A 20,708-nucleotide genomic window follows, 5' to 3' on the forward strand; every position below is an offset into this window, starting at 1 on the left:
AGTGCACAGCACTGCCATACGGAGAACCTGGGTTCAGTTCATGGGTCAGGTTTTCTGTTCCTTAGTCTGAGAATGCAGTGCAGTGTTCACATCCCTGGGGCTCTGTTATCATACATCAGTGATACCTAGTGGCCAGACTTTGAGTTCATGTCACCCAGGTTGCAGAGGTATCCGCAGGTTGTGACTCTGGGCCAAGGACTGTTGCTGCAATGATTGGGCTGAGTTGAGAGGGGATTTAAAATAGGGAAAATTGCACATGAAGGCTCATGACTTCAGCATCCAGTAGAGGCCTGTTGCAGTTGAGCTGGAAGCCCTGTGGAGCAGGAGGAATCTTCTGGGCCAAAGAATAAAAAACTAAGAGTTTAAACTATGCAAAACATTTTTAGCCATATAAATAGTTAAACCTTTGGAGATATCTAGCCTACATTATTTAATTTATTCTCAATTCACAAACAAAAGATATCCTGGCTAGCTCGAGGAGAGAACTGGGAACCAAGGTGAGAACCTACATCTGTGGGGCCTTTTGGTGAGAGCTGTTTTCTGCCTTGCAATGCTGTTTTTCCATCGCTACCTAAAGCTGCAGAAACTTGGTCTTAAGTCCTGCCTCCTGAGTAATGACATCTGAGCCAGCCTTAAGATCGATGCCAACCAATGCCGCGGAAGGAACAGTCAAAAGGGGGAAGCTATTCAGGGCTAATGGGAGCTTTGCTGTTATTTATGCTTGGTAGTTTCTTTGGGCTAGAAGAAACTCATTTATTTAGTTGATAAATTTAGAGAGAGTATTCCAGGCCCTCTGGGAGAGAGGGGGTTGGTAAGAGTCAGTTATTTTTAGTGGTGATTGGATAATTCTTGATTTGGGAAAATTTGTAATGATGCAATTTTTTGTTGATTGCTTTGTTTATCTATTTTGTTAGTTTATTCTGAAATGTGTGTTTGCTGATGTAATTAGACTTGTTTTGTAAACTGCCCTGGGTCCTTGGTGAAGAGCGGAATAAAATTATGTTCTACTCTGAGTAATTGATTGCTTTTTGTATAGGTGGGAGCATCTTCAAATTTTCCAAATAAAAGTCCTTGATACATTTCAGAACTGTTCTACTTTCTTCAGTTTTTCAGTATGTATTTTTACTTGCAGCAGGGGTGCACAAACAGGGCTGCAAATGAGCTGCTAGGGGGCCGCTGGCATCAGTGCGCGAGGACGAAAAGGCAAGAGCACCTGCCTCCGCTGTCTGGGGCCTAGTGAAATGGTGTATCAAGGGGGAAGGTGCATGCAATCACCACTAGATCCAATCCCACCAGCAGCTGAAAAACAGGGAGAGAGGCCGTGCAGCCACCAGCAAACCTCGTCACACTGGTGCCTGAACAAAGGACAATACACATACACACACACACGTAACCTAATTTTGGTGGATGGGGGTGAGGCCCAACAAATTGTATGAATGTAAGAGGGGTGGGTGGGTGGCTCAAATGTTTGCTCACTCCTGACTTAGAGGATCTATGGTTACATGTACATAGTGGGGTAGATTTTGAAAGGGTTACGCGCGTAACCCCCGAAAACCTACCCCAAACCCCCCCTGCGCGCGCCGAGCCTATTTTGCATAGGCTGCCGGCGCGCGCAAAACCCCGGGACCGCATGTTGGGGGGGGCGTGTCGCGACCGGTGCCTCATTGGAGGCGTGTTGGGGGGTATGCCGCGGCCAGCGCGTCATCGGGGGTGTGGCCGCGGGCTCCGGAGCAGCCCCTGGACTGGACCATGGCGCGCCGGGGGCTGGCCCGGCGCGCGCAAGCTATGCCTGCCTTGGGCAGGTGTAACTTGTGCAACAAAGGTGGGGGGGGGGGGTTAGGTAGGGGAAGGGAGAGGAAGGGGTGGGGGTGGAAGAAAGGTTCACTCCAAGGCCACTCCGATTTTTGAGTGGCCTTCGGAGGGAATGGAGGCAGGTTGCTCGGCGCGCGCAGGCTGCCGATTTTGGGCAGCCTTGCATGCGCCGACCCCGGATTTTAACAGATACACGCGGCTACGCGCCTATCTATTGAAATCCGGTGTACTTTTCTTTGCGTCTGGTGCGCGAACAAAAGTACACGCACGCGTAATTTTATAAAATGTACCCCAGTGTGTAGAGCTTACAGATATGTGGAACTAGAAGAAGTGCAGATGATAAAGGGGATGGAACAGCTCCCTTATGGTTAAACAGGTTCCCTGTATGGTTAGTGCTCATAAGCTTGGAGAAGGGTCAAAGGTGGATATGATAGAGGTTTATAAAATATGAGTGGGGTGAAACAGATAAATAGGCAATAGTTATTTACTCTTTAAGATGGAACAAGGACGAGGGGATTCTCCATGAAATTAGCAAGTAGATTTAAAACAAAGTGCAGAAAGTATGTTTTCCCTGAATGCACACAAGTACTGTGGAATTTGTTGTTGGATGATGTGGTCAAGGCATCTAGCATAGCTGAGTTTTAAAAAAGGTTTTTATAAGGTTCTGGAAGAAAAGTCCATAAACAATTAGTAGGAGGGTAGATTTGGTGAAAGCCATAGCTTATCCTTGGGAGTGGGCAAGGAGAAATGGATCTACTCTTTGGGATCTGCTGGTACTTCTTAGAAATCTGGATTAGAGGAGGAAGTGACCTCATGATAGTGAATGGCGGCTTGAACAAGTAGCTCCGGCTCCCAACATTTGGTATCCCTCCTTAATATAATCATTGTGGTAATTGTAAAGCCTCAGACCCGCTCACTGACTCCTCAAAGTAAGGCTATGTCGGTTCGTAAAAAAATGCCCAACCTAAAACAATTCTCTTACGAGCTAGCCACTACTAGCCACTACGAAAACCCTGGCGATCCCGCGGAGAGGAAAGAGCGAGAAAATGGCAGTGGCCAGGCGAGTCCCGCGCTGGGAGAGGGAGGTCAACCACGTGGGGGACCCGACGACAGATGACTTGCTGACCCGGGAGGACTTTTCTCGCTGGTTTGGAGATCTAAGGGCTGACATTGGCCAATTAAGATAAGAGCTCAAATCTATAGTGTCAGAGCTGCGGAGTGAATGCACAGAGCTGGGGAACCGCATGGAAGCCATCGAGCACAGACAAGAGGAGCATGAAACAACACATGATAACATACAGAAGGAGTTGCAAAACCTGCGGGAGGACAACACTAAGTTAAGAGACTGGATAGAGGACTTGGAAAATCGATCCAGAAGGAGCAATTTGCGCTTCAGAGATATTCCAGAAGATTCTGTTTACATGGACTGCCAAAAGGTAATCCTTGGTATATGCAGCTATATACTAAACCCTGCTGGGGAAATGGAAGAATCCATGAGAATCAAGCTGGCTAGAGCACATAGAGTTATAACAGCCTCACAAAATGGCCATCCTCGTGACACAGTAGTCTGTTTCATGAGAATGCTGTGAAGGAGCGTATATTGGCACAAGCGAGACAACTAAAAGATATCCAGTGGCATGGCCATAAAATAGAGCTGTTTCAAGACCTGTCGCCGCAGACAATAAAAAAAAAAAAAGGAGAGCGTTCCGAGAGGTGATCCAAGCACTGCAAGCTGGGAGCCATAGGTACAAATGGCTTTTCCCTTTTGGACTGTATTTTACAATAAATGGAGTTTCATCTAGAGTCTACATGGTTGAAGAATCCCTAAAGATCCTACAAGTCACTGGATTACAAGTGGGGATAGGAACCAGAACACGAGCTTCTGGTACATCAGCAAGCAAAGATCCCATTTCAAGATGGCAGAGGGTCCAACATGGCGGGAAGAGATTGCGCAGACAATCGGATGGTTCAGCTCACCCTCATGCAAGCGCAACTTGAAGCTTTCTTCAATATGGAACTTGGAATTTAGTAAGTAATCTACAGGCGCCTGGGCATAGAACACCAGAGTTTTGAGGACCTAAGTTTTATATCTGTTTCTAACTGTACTAGTCAAGAGGTTACTGCTAAGAAATATTGTTCTGTAATGTTCTGGTCACTATTTACCTAAGGGAGGTCAGGTTTGTGTGTAACTTTAACAGGGAGCTGGGGAACACCATGGGCCACTAGGAGGTTCTTTGTGTCGTCATTCCTGTCTAGGAGGAAGATGGAGGTTCATTAGCAGGGGGAGGGGGGGGGGGGGGGGGGGGGGCGGGGAAGGGAGGTATTCATGTGGAATTCTGTTCAAACCTTCATTTGTTAGGAAACTTGTGAGCACCGAGAGACAAGATTTTAACCTACTTTCACTTGGGATCGGGTTAGATGCATCTTGCTATGCGTGGAGCATGGTTGAGGAGTGGGCGGCGAAATTAATCCTGGGAAGATGGGGCTTTAAAACTTCTATCTTGGAATGTTAAGGGCCTCAACACTCATGTAAAGTGTAAGAAACTGATACAAGACGCAGTATGCAAGAAGATTGATGTCCTTTTATGTCTGGGAAACTCACTTAAGAAAAAAATACGAAAAACTAATGATTATCAATCATTTTCCTGTCCAATATTTTGCTTCAGCTTCTAACACCTGTAAATACAGTGGAGTGGGAATCTTATTCTCCCAGAACGTGGTAGTAATGTCCTTTCCATTGTGAGATTCGTGGAAGGCAGATACTTAATAGTGAAATTTAGACAAGGAAGGGATATTTATACCATTGTCAATGTTTATGGACCCAATACCGGTCAGGGGACCTTTTTAGAGAAGGTATTGTCTATATTAAAACAGTGGGCAGAAGGTTATCTTATACTCGGGGGAGATTTTAATCTAACAAGATATCCCTATTTGGACAACAGCGGAGATTCAGGAGGGGCTTCGAAATCTAGCAGACGCGTCTTAAAAGCTCTTTTAGCGGAATGGGATTTGGTAGATACGTGGAGGCTTTTTCATCCCGCTGAGCATAATTATACTTTTTTCTCTAAGGCTATAACGTTTATTCTCAAATTGATCTTTTCCTTGTAGATAAAGCCTTAGTCAATAAAGTAATCTCTTCAGAGATCAACGTGATGACCTGGTCTGATCATAATGTGGTCTAGGTCTCCTTCTCGAGCCTGGGAGGGCAGCCGGGACAACGTTCCTGGAGGCTCAATGAAAGTATCTTGGGTGACACGGCATTTTGCACAAGTTTGCAACAGGAGATGGAAAACTATCTAACAGAAAATGATAATGGGGAAGTCTCAGCAGGTGTGATATGGGACTGCTTTAAGGTGGTAGCTCGGGGTAAATTAATAGTGAGAGCCTCTTATTTAACAAAGGAGGAGCACTGGTAACACTCGTGGAGGGTATTGCTAAATTAGAAGTCCGTCATAAAAGAAAAGCCGACGCTCAATTGGGAAAACAATTAGAAAAGCTTAGGGGGGAACTGAAGGTCTTGGATATGGAGGATATTATATTTCGATTGGATAGGGTAAAACAAGAATTCTTTAAGAGTGGAAATAAAGCTAGTAGGCTACTGGCTAGGAAATTAAAGGCTAGAAACATGCAAAATCAGATTCTTAAAATCAAGGGGAGAAACAGGGAAATACTGTCGGATAGTGAGATGATCAGGGCCAGGTTCTCCCAATTTTATCAGGAATTATACACCACTAGGCAAGATATACAACAGACCGATTATATTAGACTATATTTAAAGGATTTAAATTTACCTATACTGCATCAGAGCCAGCAAGAAAAATTAAACAAAAGCATATCAGAGGCCAGAGTTCTTCAGGTGATTACAGAATTGAAGGTGGGAAGGCTGCTGGGTTAGATGGGTTTTCAGCTGGATTTTATAAACAAATTCCATTCCTTAGTGGCACATCCTTTATCATTGGCTTTTAATGATTTATCATATGGTACAATAACTGCTGATTCAATAGAGCAGGTATAACAGTCTTGCCGAAACCCGGGTGAAATGCCACCCTGTGTGGATCTTATAGACTGTTGTGTCCTTACCGCTGGTTAGGGTGGGCTTTGTTGGGGCCTGGGGGGGTGGTTTCCGCTCTGTATAGTTGGCGCAGCGTCCTGGATCTTTGCCGGCGCTGCATCTGCGATGATCTGTATGTTTGATGTCTTTGGTGCATGAACGTGTGCGCGTGGGTGCGTGCATGCGCGGATGTGCGCACACACATTTCATCGGAGATGCCTGTTACTGTTTTATTTTAAATTGTGGGGATCCAGCGCATGCAGCTTCCTTAAAAGGCTTGGAATGGGGGACTCGTGCTGCTGGAACTTATGAGGTATGTTAGCTGTTTGTAAGTTGTAAGGGGGCTCGTTATGTTAGAACTTTCATGTAACTTTAGATCTTTATATTTATTTATTTATTTATTTAAAGTTTTTTTATACCAATTTTCCTGCATAAAATGCATATCAAACCAGTTTACAATGAAACAGAATGAGCAGGAAGTAAAATTCCTTAGTCTAATACATTTAAACGTCAATAATGAAATAATTTTAAACAAAGCAAAAAGCTAAATAACATTAATAAAAGTTAAATTATTAACATAAACATAAATATAATTATATTAGAAGGAGCACAAAGGTTAGTTATATATTCACTGCAGGAAGCGTTTTCGGTTGTCTTGGCAACTGTCTACAACCGTGAACGCTTCACTGCAGCCTGGTCTCTGCCAATACTTACCGTAGCTGCTTTGGATTTTATCAGTTTTTTCTCTTGTATTCATTTATTCAGTTTTCAAGTATTGATGTTTCTGGACTATGTTACTTTTAAATAAATATTTTATTGAAATTTAACTACGTGGTCAATTCATCTCATCCTCAAGGTTAGTTTTTAAGAAAAGACTGTTGTTCTCTGTCCACCTTCTGACTTATCTGCCATAAGTCAGACTAAGAGTCCACTCACTGAGAGCCAACAGATTGCCAAGACCATGGACTCTGTGGATTTATCTGGCCTTCAGGCTATTCCAGGTTTAGCTCAGCGGGTTCAACAACAACAACAAGACTTAGATCTATTAGCGGCTACTGTCGAACGTTTAGCGAATTGTCAAGATTCTTCTTCTGCTGAAACAAGTTCCTCATTTACAGCGAATCCTGCTTCAAATTCTGCAACGCCTATTTCTATGCCTCCTCCGCCCAGATATGCGGGTGATGTAAGACAGTGTCGAGAATTTTTAAAATTTGTTTCATGAGATTTGCCTTGCAACCTAGTCAATTTTGTTCAGATCAAATCAAGACAACATACATTATGTCGCTGGATGGCAGAGCTTTGGCTTGGGCATCTCCCTTGTGGGAGAGAGGAGATCCATTACTGGGAGATTTACAATTATTTGTTCGTACATTTAGACAGATTTTTGATGAACCAGCACGTCAATCTACAGCTGCTACTGAGATCTTAAATTTGAAACAAGGTTCTCGTCCTTTAGTGGACTATGTAGTGGAATTTAGAAATTTAGCTGCAGAATTGGGTTGGCGAGAGGACAGCTTACGCAGCATTTTCTTAGAAGGTTTATCTTCTCGCGTAAAAGATGAATTGGCGGCTAGGGATCTACCTGATAATTTGGAAGAATTGATTGATCTCACGGGACGAACTGATCGGCACATTCAAGAAAGACTTTGTGAAATTAAACCTTTCAGAAAACAAGTTTCATTGGCTCTTTCTTTTTCTCGTCCTTTGCTTCCATCTACTGAGAATTCTACTGTTCGAGCTGAGGAACCAATACAATTAGGATGAAGCTCTCTTACTCCTGAAGAAAGAAGAAGATGTCGTTCTTTGAGACTTTGTTTTTATTGTGGGAGTAAAGATCATATGTTAGCACAATGTAAAGAGAAGCCGGGAAACACTCAAGTCTAGGAATTTCAGGGGAGCTGTTCCTAGGCTGCACTACTTCTGCTCTACTTATACTTCCAATAACTTTGGAAAAAGTTGGAAAAGATGAAGGTTCTTTTCCAACTCAAGCATTTGTAGATTCAGGATCTGGAGGTAATTTTATTTTAATGGATGTGGTTAAAAAATTGCAAATTCCATTGATACATCATTTGCCACCCATTCGAATATCCTCTATTTATGGAACTCCATTGCCTGGTATTATAACACATAAGACTGTTCCAGTGACGTTACGTATTGGAATATTACATAAGGAGAAAATTTCCTTTTATGTTTTGGAAAAATCCATTCATCCAGTAGTTCTAGGATTACCTTGGTTGCAAAGACGTTCACCATCCATCTCTTGGGATACTTTACAGATAACTGCTTGGAGCAAAAAATGTTTTAATACTTGTTTGCTTGAAAGACCTCAAGTAAATATTCAGTTATGCAATACATTCTTGACTTTACCCTCACAGTATGTGGACTTCGCTGATGTATTTTCAAAAGAAAAGGCAGATGTTCTTCCAGAACATAGAATTTTTGATTGTGCTATAGATCTACTTTCTGTTACCATTCCTCCTCGTGGAAGAATATATCTATTATCTCTACCAGAGACACAAGCAATGTCTAAATATATACAAGAAAATCTGGACAAGGGGTTTATTCGTCCATCTACATCTCCAGCAGGAGCTGGTTTTTTCTTTGTGGCAAAAAAATATGGATCTCTTCGACCTTGTATTGGCTATCGTGGATTCAATTCAATTACCCGAAAGGACAGATATCCTTTACCTTTAATTTCTGAACTTTTGGATCGTTTGCAAGGGGCTAAGATTTTTACTAAGCTTGATTTAAGAGGAGCTTATAACTTAGAATCAAACCGGGTGATGAATGGAAGACAGCTTTTAACACTCGAGATGGACATTATTAATATCTAGTAATGCCATTTGGATTATGTAATCCTCCAGCAGTATTTCAGAATCTTATGAATGAAATTTTGAGAGATTAACTTCATTCTTCAGTGATAGTTCATTTAGATGATGTACTTATTTATTCAAAAGATATTACTAAACATCGTTTCCATGTATGTCAAGTGTTGCAAAGACTTTGTGAACATCATCTATATGCTAAATTAGAAAAATGTCTTTTCGAAAAAGAATCTTTGCCTTTTTTGGGATATATTGTTTCCACTACTGGTATTCACATGGACCCTGAAAAGGTATCTGCTATCCGAGATTGGCCTCAACCGATGGGTCTTAAAGCCCTTCAACGTTTTTTGGGATTTGCTAATTTTTATCACAGTTTTATCCCTTATTATTCTTCACGTGTAGCACCATTAACAGCTTTGACAAAGAAGGGAGCCAATGTTAAGGATTGGTCATCAGAGACTATCAAAGCATTTTTGGATGGTAGTTGTTTACGTCACCCAGATCCCACTAGACCATTTGTGGTAGAGGTGGATGCTTCAGATTTGGCTGTGGGAGCAGTACTCAGTCAAATATCTAACAATGGAGTATCATTACCTTGTTCGTATTTTTCAAAGAAATTTTCCTCTTCTGAAAGGAATTATAGTATCGGAGATAAAGAATTATTAGCCATTAAGATGGCTTTTGAAGAGTGGAGGCAATGGTTGGAGGGAGCTTTACATCAAATAATAGTGTATACTGATCATAAGAATTTAGAATATTTATGTCATGCTCAACGTTTGAATCCACGACAAGCATGTTGGTCTCCATTTTTTTGTCATTTTAATTTTTTATTGAAATGTTGTCCTGCTACAAAGAATATCAGAGCTGATGCTCTTTCACGCATTTATGAAACGGAAGATTCAGACATTTCACCACAATACATTATTGATCCTGCTAAAATTTTAATTGCAAGTAATAACATTTCTTTTGATGGTAAGATGGTAGTATCTTCACGATTGCGAAAACAAGTTCTTTCATGGGCTCATGATTCTTTAACTGCCGGACATCCTGGTAGACTTCGAACATTAGAATTGATTTCTCGTTATAATTGGTGGCCAAATATTAAGTTTGTTGTAAGAAGGTATGTTGAATCTTGCCCTAGATGTGCTAAACAAAAGCCATTGCCAGGATGACCATGGGGTTTGTTACAACCTTTACCCATTCCAATAGAACCATGGACTCAACTTTCCACTGATTTTATTGTGGATTTGCCTTTATCTGAGGGAAAACAAGTAATATGGGTCACTGTGGATAGGTTTTCTAAGATGGCCCATTTTGTAGCACTCAAGAAACTTCCTTCTGCAGCAGAACTAGCACAACTTTTTACCAAACACATTTTTTGACAACACGGACTACCACAACATATAAATTCAGCTCGAGGAACACAGTTCACGGCAAGATTTTGGAGGGCTTTATGTAAAAAATTCAATATTCAATTGGATTTTACTACAGCGTATCACCCTCAAGGTAATGGTCAAGTAGAAAGAGTTAACAGATCGTTAAGACATATTTAAGATCATTTATAAGTGAAAGACAGGATAATTGGGTGTCCTTGTTGCCTTGGGCGGAATTCTCTTACAATCATCACATTCATTCAGCTTCAGGATTTTCACCTTTTCAGATTGTTTATGGAAAACAATTGAAACCCCCATTACCTCTTTCATTAATGGTTAATTCACCTGCAGCTCAATCTACAGCACTACAACTTAAATCACTTTGGGATGCTACACGAGATAATTTAATTCGGGCAACTTCTACAGCCAAGAAAACTACAGATAAACATCGTAGAATAGCACCTGTTTTCCAACCCGGAGAGAAGGTATGGCTCAGTACTCGAAACATACGCCTTAAACTTCCATCTATGCGTTTAGCTCCGAGATTTATTGGACCATTTGCAATTGTGGAACGCATTGGAATGGTTTCTTATCGACTGAAACTTCCATCTAATCTTCGGATACATAATGTTTTCCATGTTTCACTACTTAAGCCATTTATTTATTCTAAGTTCCATCATAATACATCGGAGACTATTAGTACAGCTGCAGATGCGGATATTATTTACCAAGTGCATGAAATTCTTGATGTGCGTTTTCATCAATGACGCTGGGAATATTTGATCTTTTGGGAAGGATTCGGATCTGAAGAGAACACTTGGGAGCCAGCTTCTAATATATTGGACAAATCTTTGTTATATCAATATCATCAAGATAATCCACATAAACCCAGACCTTCTGGAAGAGGACGTAAGAAGGGGGGTACTGTTGTGTCCTTACCGCTGATTAGGGTGGGCTTTGCTGGGGCCTGGGGGGTGGTTTCCACTCTGTATCGTTGGCGCAGCGTCCTGGATCTTTGCCGGCACTGCGTCTACGATGATCTGTATGTTTGACGTCTTTGGCGTCAGAACACATGTGCGGACGTGCGCGCACACATTTCATCGGAGATGCCTGTTACTGTTTTATTTTAAATTGTGGGGATCCAGCGCATGCAGCTTCCTTAAAAGGCTTGGAATGGGGGACTCGTGCTGCTGGAACTTATGAGGTATGTTAACTGTTTGTAAGTTGTAAGGGGGCTCGTGATGTTAGAACTTTCATGTAACGTTAGATCTTTAAATTCACTGCAGGAAGCGTTTTCGGATGTCTTGGCAACTGTCTACAACTGTGAACGCTTCACTGCAGCCTGGTCTCTGCCAATACTTAGCTTTGTTGTGATTTTATCAGTTTTTTCTCTTGTATTCATTTATTCAATTTTCAAGTATTGATGTTTCTGGACTATGTTACTTTTAAATAAATATTTTTTTGAGATTTAACTACATGGTCAATTCATCTCATCCTCAAGGTTAGTTTTTAAGAAAAGACTGTTGTTCTCTGTCCACCTTCTGACTTATCTGCCATAAGTCAGACTAAGAGTCCACTCACTGAGAGCCAACACAGACCCATTTCGCTCATAAATTTAGACCTAAAAATATTGGGTAAAATTCTGGCAAACAGATTACATGGAGTAGTTGCTTCTCTAATACACCCAGATCAAATCGGGTTTATGCCGGGATGCCTTGCAGCTGATAATGTTAGGCAAGTGATTAATTTGATCTGGAGAGCACAGGAAACCAAAATACCCTTAGCCTTGCTTATGGTGGATGCTGAAAAGGCTTTTGACCTGGTGCGTTGGGATTATTTGTTCCTTTTGCTGGAGAAATTGGGAATGGGAGGTACCTTCTCTACTTGGATTAGTAAGTTATACAGTAACCTCAGTGCCCACATAAAGGTAAATGGAGGATATTCAGAAGCTTTCCTGATATGTTGTCCTCTGTCTCCCCTACTCTTTGCCTTATACTTTGAACCTCTGGCAATCAAAATTCAGAACACCAAACAAATGCAATGCATAACCTTGGAGGACCAGGAGTATAAACGATCTATGTTTGCTGACGAAGTGTTATTCACTCTAGCTTTTCCAGAATCCTCATTATTGTATTTAATGGAGGAAATAGCACGGTTCAACAAAATTTCTGGGTATCAATTAAATGCTGGGAAATACGAGTTTTTAAATATATCCATGAGGAGGAGGGGTTTGCAGTGGTGAAGCAACTATTCCCTTTTAAAATCCAAAAATCTGAAGTGAAATACTTGGGAGTAAAAATAGGTCCAGATTTGAATAACCTGTGTGCCATGAATTATAGCATATGGGAAAAGATATCTGACAATCCTGCTAAAATGGGAAAGGTTGGAATAATCTTGGTTAGGCAGAATAGCAGCTATAAAGATGAATGCATTGCCCAAGCTAAATTAACTAAAGCCCCTTCTCCACTTCAACGATTTCAGAACAGTGTTCCAAGCAACCATATTTTCAAAAGTCAACTACAGCAACTCACTCCTAGTTGGCCTCCCCAAAATCCACATTGCCCCCCTCCAAATGCTCCAGAACGCACTCGCTCGTATTCTCACCAACACCAGAAGGAACGAGCACATCACCCCGATCCTCAAACATCTACACTGGCTACCCATACAACAACGCATCCAATACAAAACCCTCAACATCATACACAAAACCCCTCATAACCAAAATATGAAATGGCTAAATAACTCCTTAGTGTTCTGCAACACCAATAGACCAACCCATCCCCAATACTCAGCAACCTTAAACACACCCTTACCCAAACTTACCCACTATAACTCCACCAAAGAGCGAACCCTCTCCATTGCAGGCTCCACACTATGGAATAGGGATGTGAATTCATTTCATACGTTTCCTATACAAGCATGTAATATGAAACATATGAAACGAATGCACATCTAATTGACATGTAATGGGAAACGAATGAAACGAATGCACATCCCTATGGAATACTCTATCCCCTGACCTTCGACAAGAAACAAGCCCACAAAAATTCAAACAAAAACTAAAAACCTGGCTTTTCTTCCAAGTATACACGTAACCCGCTCTTTAAACTACCATCCCACCAGTTGCCAATATCTGTAAATGATGTAATTATCTATGTTTTCTTTTTTTGTATATAGCTTACCCCAACTCCCGTTACATATGTAGCCAATCCAAAACCTGCAAGCTTCTAATATTTGTAAACTTTTGTTATTATCTATGTCATGTATATAGTTCACTCCTGTTCCTCCCCCCTGTACCTACAACTCACTGCTTAATTCCATTTTTTTCTCTGTAAAGCATATTTTGCTATTGTTATGTTTTAATGTAAACCAATGTGATGTATCTAATGTCTGTATAGTAAAAACTTTAAATAAATAAATCTCTTCCAAACTTTGCCCATTGAAATACCAGATGCCCGTTTCACTTTGTGGCAGCACAAATTCTTCTCATTTATTTGGAGAAGACACCCGCCCAGGGTGAGCCGTCGAGTCTTATATTTACCCAGGGAGAGGGGGAGACTGGGAGTCCCCTGCTTTCGCAGGTACGATGTGGCCGCGCAGCTTAAATTTATTTTAGATTGGCTTGGAAGAAGCCCTGAAAAGCGATGGATAGGCCTGGAAAAGACGTTACTAAACAATGTACATCCAGACAGTTTGGTCTGGTTGCCACACTGCGCTCGGCTCTTACCTACTCCGGTATCATTGCCTGTGGCCCTGACCTTAAAAATTTGGGACAAGTGGAATTATGAATTAGTAGGTGATAGAACTTATTTCTACAGGACCCCTATTTTTTTGGAACGGTGCCTTTCTTCCAGGGCGCTCAGTTCAAGATGCAAGAAAGTGGGAGGAGAAGGGATGTAGTTGACTGGAACATTTTTGGATGGGGTCTGGCTTGAGAAGCTTTCGAGGCATGATGGAGACTTACCATCTAGACTCTTCTGCCTATTACTTTTATCTGCAAGTTAACCATTTTATATCACAGAGGGAGGTGAAAAGGGACTTGCGGTTGGGCAAAACCTTATTTGAAGGGTTTTGCGACAAAGCTTATATGGCCACGAAAGGGATGTCTAGAATTTACCGTCTCTGCAACAAAGACATTAAGCTGACACTTTCACTGGGTGCAAGATTTAGACTTCGATATAAGTGACAGGCAATGGGACTTCTGTTTTTTATCGGTAAAAAAGAGTTCTATTTCAGCAGCAATAGTAGAAAACGGATGTAAGATACTATATAGATGGTACTTAACCCCTGCTAAACTGAATCGTATGAACCCTAAAGTAGATAAGTCATACTGGTGGAAGTGCAGCGGGGTAGGCACTTTTTTTCATATATGGTGGGAGTGCCCCCTAATAGCTGCTTTTTGGGATGACATTGTAAAGCTGATAGAGGAAATAGCGGGAAGGACAAAACATAAAGATCCTATGTATTTTCTTTTTAATATATCTTTGAATGATCAAATACCAGGTCCATTCACACTCTCATAAAATCATTTTGGCAGCCAAAGGAGAAATAACATCATCATGGAGGGATGCCTTGGTACCATCTATCTCCAGTGTGGTTCACAGTTTGAACCGGATCGATCATTTAGGTAGACTCACAGCTATAAAGAAGAAGCAAGTACTCAAATTTGAAAAAACTTAGTACAGTTTTGTCCTATGGCAACAGAAGAGCACCACTACTTGCTAGCATCTTTCCGGGAAGGTTGGACAGATCCATTCTAAAGCATTGGGATTTCAGGATGGGGTGGGGTGGGAAGGAAAGCTTTAAAAAGCAGCTTGTGAATTGTATTAGATAATTTTGGGAGGGGAGAAATAAAAGCAAAAGTAGTTACTATTACATGATAGTTTATTGTGTTTTATCATTTCTGTTACAGCTGGATATTAATCATATTATTGCATCAATCTGTTCATACATATCCATTGTGCTGTACCTTATTGGATACGTTCAATAAACCTTAAAAAAAAAAAAAAAGAAGAAATCTGGATTAGCCACCATCAGAGACAAGGTGCTGGGCTCTGTGGACCATTGATCTGTCCCAGCATGGCACTTCTTATGTTCTTACTTTGATGCTATTAATTATATTGTCAGCTAAGTATTCCAAAATTTGTTGAAATACCTTCATTATGAAATTTGAACTTGAAAAAGATTACTTGTCACTAAAGTAACCTTGGCTGTGGTACACAACATTTTTGCCCAAGTTTCCTCTTACTTCTTTGGGCTTCCAGCGCAAATAGAACTGTCCCGAACTGGATCATTGTACCAAAACCCCACTTTTATAGTTAAACATAAAACTGTTCAGTCGACACTCTCCCTACTCCTCAGGCCTGACCACCTCCACTCTCTCTCTCCTACCAACTCTTCCAGGCCCTATTCCCTCTGCATTCATTCTCCCCCCTCCACTAAGTTTCTGATGACATAATTATTATGACTTGTGCATGCTCTATGCATGTCCTTAGTACAATTCCATTTATTGGTGTCAAAATTAGAGGAAAGGAATAATGAAGTTCATGCACATTGTAACAAAGCTCATAATTTATTACATGTTTCAGAAAAAGAGTCTCTAAACACCCAAGTAAAGAGGATTTACATAACTTCTCTTGAGATACTTAGGGACTCTCTGAGCTGCATTTTTTTTTCTTTTTTTTTTTACATAATGTGATTATTTTTATTCATTGAAATCTTTGAATAACTTTCTGCCAGAAATTTTTCTAAGTCCTGAATTTGGACGAATCATGCCCTTTGTGATGATGTGGCATTGTGACAGATGAGTTCCAGATTTTACCGCACATGTCAGCCATACACCCCAAAAGATCATATATGAGGGTATAAGAAAGTATATTAACTTTTGAAGCATGAAAATATCTCCTGTGCTTTTTCTAATTCCCTATCATATGTAAAGATTTGTCTTTAGTATTTTCTTTGTAGTGTTTTTATTTACACACACATACAGGAAAAGCAGCTTCTGAAGAACCTGAAAATTCATGAAAAGACTACCTTTGCATCGAGAGCACAATCTCGGTTAGTTTCAGTAAAAAGAATTGTCTCCGATACTGATGAAGCTAAAGAGTCCGATGAGGAAAAATATGAGAAATCTTTAAAATGTGACCCCTCTTGGATACTTTCTGTTGCAAAACGTAAGTTCAAACATTTTGTATTTTAAGAAATATAGTTTTCTTAAGAGAAATGTATGAATTCCATGAATAACATTTCCTGCAAGTCAGACCCACTCCACTAAAGGCTGTTTTTATTAAAACTATTAGGGAAAGGGTACAAAGGCCTGGTTCAGTGATGCTTTCCAGCATAGACTGAAGAGAAGGCTGCAAAGCAGGGGCTGGTTTGAGAATGTGGATGGAAGGAATCAAAAGAAGCCATGGTGGGGGCATTAAATAGTCAGATAGAAAGTTTCCAGTGCTGCTGATCAATGAAATGTCAATTATTTTAAAAGGTTGCCGCTGTGACAGAAGGTCGTTAAAGGATTATATAGCCAAAAAGAGAGAGATATTTTTGGCTCAGGTATGATATGTTTCTTTCTTCTTGCTTCGAGCTTTGTTTGGTGTAAACACTATCCTTATTTTAGCATCTGTATGACACCCTACCCAAAGACTGCACCATAAATTACTTGGAGTTAAATACATTTAGATTTGCTGCTAATAATGGGACTTTAAATCATACTATTACTGTATGTGTTATGCAAAATTTGGCATTTGGATTTTTACACTATAAATGATCTATTTCCTGGCGTGTAGCCAGATGGACTCAGAACGAATGGGTATAGTATGCTCGTGCTAGCAGTTGGAGACGGATCTGACTCAGCACGGGTATATATACCCCCACAGGAAGCGTAGCAACTCAGTAATTTCCATCTCCAAAGCAGTTTGGAGAGCCTGCACGCTTGCTGAGCGTGTTTCCAATCTACTTTCTATTTTATACTTTCTTCACTAAACTTCTACAGCAACATCGAGCCCCGCCCTCCTGCGGTGATACCCTTGGGGTCCCTCCCCCAGTTGAGTTTCCCGGGGTGATTTCCGTGATCCCCCGGAGGTTTAAGTCCTCGGTCCGGTGGCCGAATCACGGCAGGGACGTAGCCCCCGGGCGAGGCTCGGGCGGAGCGAACGAGGCGCCTTGGTCCCGGCGTGGACGAGGCAGCGGGTGCATTTCCTCAAAACGCGGCGGTGAAGGTACTTGCCCTCTCCCCCCGCAACCGGAGACCGCCCGGGTTTCAGCCGGGAAGCGCCGAGGATCAGGTAAAGGCGTATATCTCTTATTCTTTGGTCTCCGAGGAACGAGGATCGGCGGCGTGGCCTGTGGGCGGCACGCCGTGGAAGGGCGCCATTTTGTTGGCCTTGCTCAGGTATTGAGCCCCCAAGATGGGCGCATATTATATATATATTATTAAGCGTACATTGCTAAGCCGCATATTGCTGAGAGCATATTGCATATCATTGAGCGTATATTGCTAGCCGCATATTGCTGAGAGCATATGGCATATCATTGAGCGTACATTGCTAAGCCGCATATTGCTGAGAGCATATTGCATATCATTGAGCGTATACTGCTAGCCGCATATTGCTGAGAGCATATTGCATATCGTTGAGCGTATATTGCTAGCCGCCTATTGCTGAGAGCATATTGGATATCATTGAGCGTACATTGCTAAGCCGCATATTGCTGAGAGCATATTGCATATCATTGAGCGTATATTGCTAGCCGCATATTGCTGAGGGCATATTGCATATCATTGAGCGTATATTGCTGCCGCATATTGTTGAGCGCCTGTTGCATTCAGCGTATATTGCTGCCACATATTCTTTAGCGCCTGTTGTATTCAGCGTATATTGCTGCCGCATATTATTGAGCGCCTGTTGTATTAAGCGTATATAGCTGCCGCATATTATTGAGCGCCTGTTATATTAAGTGTCTATTGCTGCCGCTTCTCATTAAGCGCATATTTTTTCAATGGAACAGAACGCCTCAGCGTCTTCAGCAGGGGCGCCTCCTGCCTCCGGCATTAAAGCCCTCGGCCTCTGCTCTGCATGCCAGCTTAGAGCCACGCACACTGATGAGCCAGACTCCCTATGTGCCCAATGTGAGGAGGCCGTGGGACCCTCGGGCCAGGACCAGTCTCAGCCACGATTTGCTGACAGTTCCCCAGGGGCTACCTCGGATTTAGCAGGCAGTCTCGACCAATCTGGAATCCTGGGGGACCTAGTACCCCGGCGATTAGAGACCGCTTCCATTTCCTGGGTGGATCTCTTTAAGGGGATTCATGCCTTTGTACAGATGCAAACAGCTTCCCATCCAGGCCCTGCTGTTCCTGCTGTGGCTGCGGCGGCTGCTGCGGCTGCTGCTGCGATTGCGGCTCCAGCGGATCCTGTTCCTGGACCCTCACGCCCTTATCGTGAGCGGGTCCTCCCGCCGCTAGACAGTCCGGATCAGTCGGACCAGGAGGTTTCACCGGACGAGTCCGAACTCCCGGATGAGGGGGAACTTCCCTCAGGGATTGAGCCATACAGAACCATGAGGCGGTTCTTCCCTAAAGAGGATCTCTCCGACCTGGTGTCTCAGTGCCTGGCGGAGTTGGATATTACAGGTCCCAGCGCTACGGTACCCTCTGCGCAGAACCCCCTGCTGGAAGGTCTTCGTCCTACAGCCCGCCATTTTCCATTCTTGCAAGCGGCACAACAACTGATTTAGAATGGGCTGTACCAGCGGCCTCATTCAAAGGGGGTCGGGCCCTGGCAGGCATGTACCCCCTGGCACCGGCTATCCAGGAGCTGCTGGCGTGCCCTCAGGTGGACGCCTTGATTAGCGCTGTGGTCAAGCGCACTACCATTCCAGTTGAGGGGGAGGCGGCCCTCAAGGAGCCTCATGACCGGCGACTGGACGTCATTCTGAAACAGACTTTTGATGTGGCAGCTCTATCTTTGCGGATCGCAGCCTGCTGCACAGTAGTGACGCGCTTCTGTTTGTCACAGGTCAGGAACAACGCTCCAGCAGCAGACATGGAGTCAGCTCTCTCGTTCCTCACGGATGCGGCATCAGACCTAGTCCGGACAACAGCCAAGGGGATTTCATCCTCCGTAGCCACCAGGAGGCAGCTCTGGATCCAGAAATGGTCAGCCGATGCTCCTTTGAAGACACGCCTCACCAGATTGCCCTTTAAGGGCTCTTTCCTGTTTGGCAGCGACCTTGATAAACTGGCCAGCACATGGGGCGCCTCTCCAGTACCTCGACTGCCGGAAGATCGGTTCAGAAGGAACCAGCGCGCCTTTCCAAGGCACTCCAGGGGTAGAAGCTCCCAGCGCTTCATTCTCTATAGGAGTCACTACCAGGCACCTCGTCCTCAGGCCCAGAATCAGTCCTTTCGGACCAAGCAGCGCAAGAGGGGAGCAGGCCCGGGCTCAGGTCCCGGCCGCGCCTCACAATGAGAATCCGCCGATTCATCTGGGGGACGGAGCCATAGGGGGCAGGTTAACCCTCTTCTACCCCAGATGGGTCGAGATTACGTCGGACCAGTGGGTACTTGCCATCATCCGAGAGGGGTATTATATGGACTTTCATCACCTCCCTCCGGACAAGTTTGTGGAATCTTCATGTCCCATACACAAGAAGGCAGCATTGGAAGCTACCCTGGCGAGGCTCCTGTCCTTGAAAGCCATCATCCCAGTACCTGCATGGGAAGTGAATTCTGGACACTATTCCATTTATTTCTTGGTACCCAAGAAAGGGGGCACCTTTCGGCCCGTACTGGACCTCAAGTCAGTCAATTGATACTTAAGGGTCCCGAGGTTTCGCATGGAAACTCTGCGCTCCGTCAAGACCGCAGTACAGCCAGGAGAATTCCTCACGGCCTTAGACTTGTCGGAAGCCTACCTGCATATCCCGATCCATCCGGATCATCAGCGCTACCTACCCTTCAAGGTTCTAGGACGCCACTTCCAATTCCGGGCTCTGCCCTTCGGGTTGGCCACGTCACCGCGGACCTTCACCAAGGTGGTCGTAGTGGTAGCAGCGGCACTCAGACGGGAAGGAATCCTTGTCCATCCCTACCTAGACGATTGGCTGATCAGGGCGAAATCAAGAGAGGAGAGCCATTGGACAACCGAAAGAGTGATCACCCTTCTGGAAAGCTTGGGCTGGGTAATCAACCTCAGCAAGAGTTGCCTACAGCCTTCCCAGTCGCTGGAATACCTGGGAGTACAGTTCGACACCCAGGCAGACACAGTCAGTCTCACTACCAAGAGAAGGTTAAAACTTCAGACGCATATCCGGTACTTGATGGGAGCCAGTCGGCCCATAGCTTGGGATTATCTGCAGGTTCTCGGTCTCATGGCATCCACCCTGGAAGTGGTACCTTGGGCAAGGGCCCATATGAGACCTCTGCAACGTTCCCTGCTCTCTCGCTGGAGCCCTCGTTTCCGGAACTATTCCACGCACCTACCTCTGCCTGCCAGAGTACGGACCCAGTTACGGTGGTGGTTGCAGTCCAATCACACAAGCAGGGGGTCGAAGATGTCCTCCCCCACGTGGACTCTGCTCACCACAGATGCCAGCCTGAGCGGCTGGAGAGCACACTGCGAAGGACTCACCGCACAAGGGCGGTGGAAC

General features: G+C 43.5%; 1 protein-coding gene across 9 annotated transcripts in view; it reads left to right on the forward strand.

The window, feature by feature from the left end:
- The window catches only part of CCDC38 (coiled-coil domain containing 38), a 209,502-nt gene that overhangs the window by 45,029 nt on the left and 143,765 nt on the right, over positions 1 to 20,708 (forward strand). For all 9 annotated transcript variants that reach the window (XM_029601566.1, XM_029601575.1, XM_029601574.1 and 6 more), the window contains exons 5-6: positions 16,051 to 16,234; positions 16,546 to 16,613. In XM_029601566.1, the coding sequence (XP_029457426.1) occupies positions 16,051 to 16,234; positions 16,546 to 16,613 (252 nt within the window). The remainder of the gene's footprint in view (positions 1 to 16,050; positions 16,235 to 16,545; positions 16,614 to 20,708) is intronic.

Source organism: Rhinatrema bivittatum, chromosome 4 (assembly GCF_901001135.1).
Source record: "Rhinatrema bivittatum chromosome 4, aRhiBiv1.1, whole genome shotgun sequence".
In the NCBI taxonomy this organism is placed as follows: Eukaryota; Metazoa; Chordata; class Amphibia; order Gymnophiona; family Rhinatrematidae; genus Rhinatrema; species Rhinatrema bivittatum.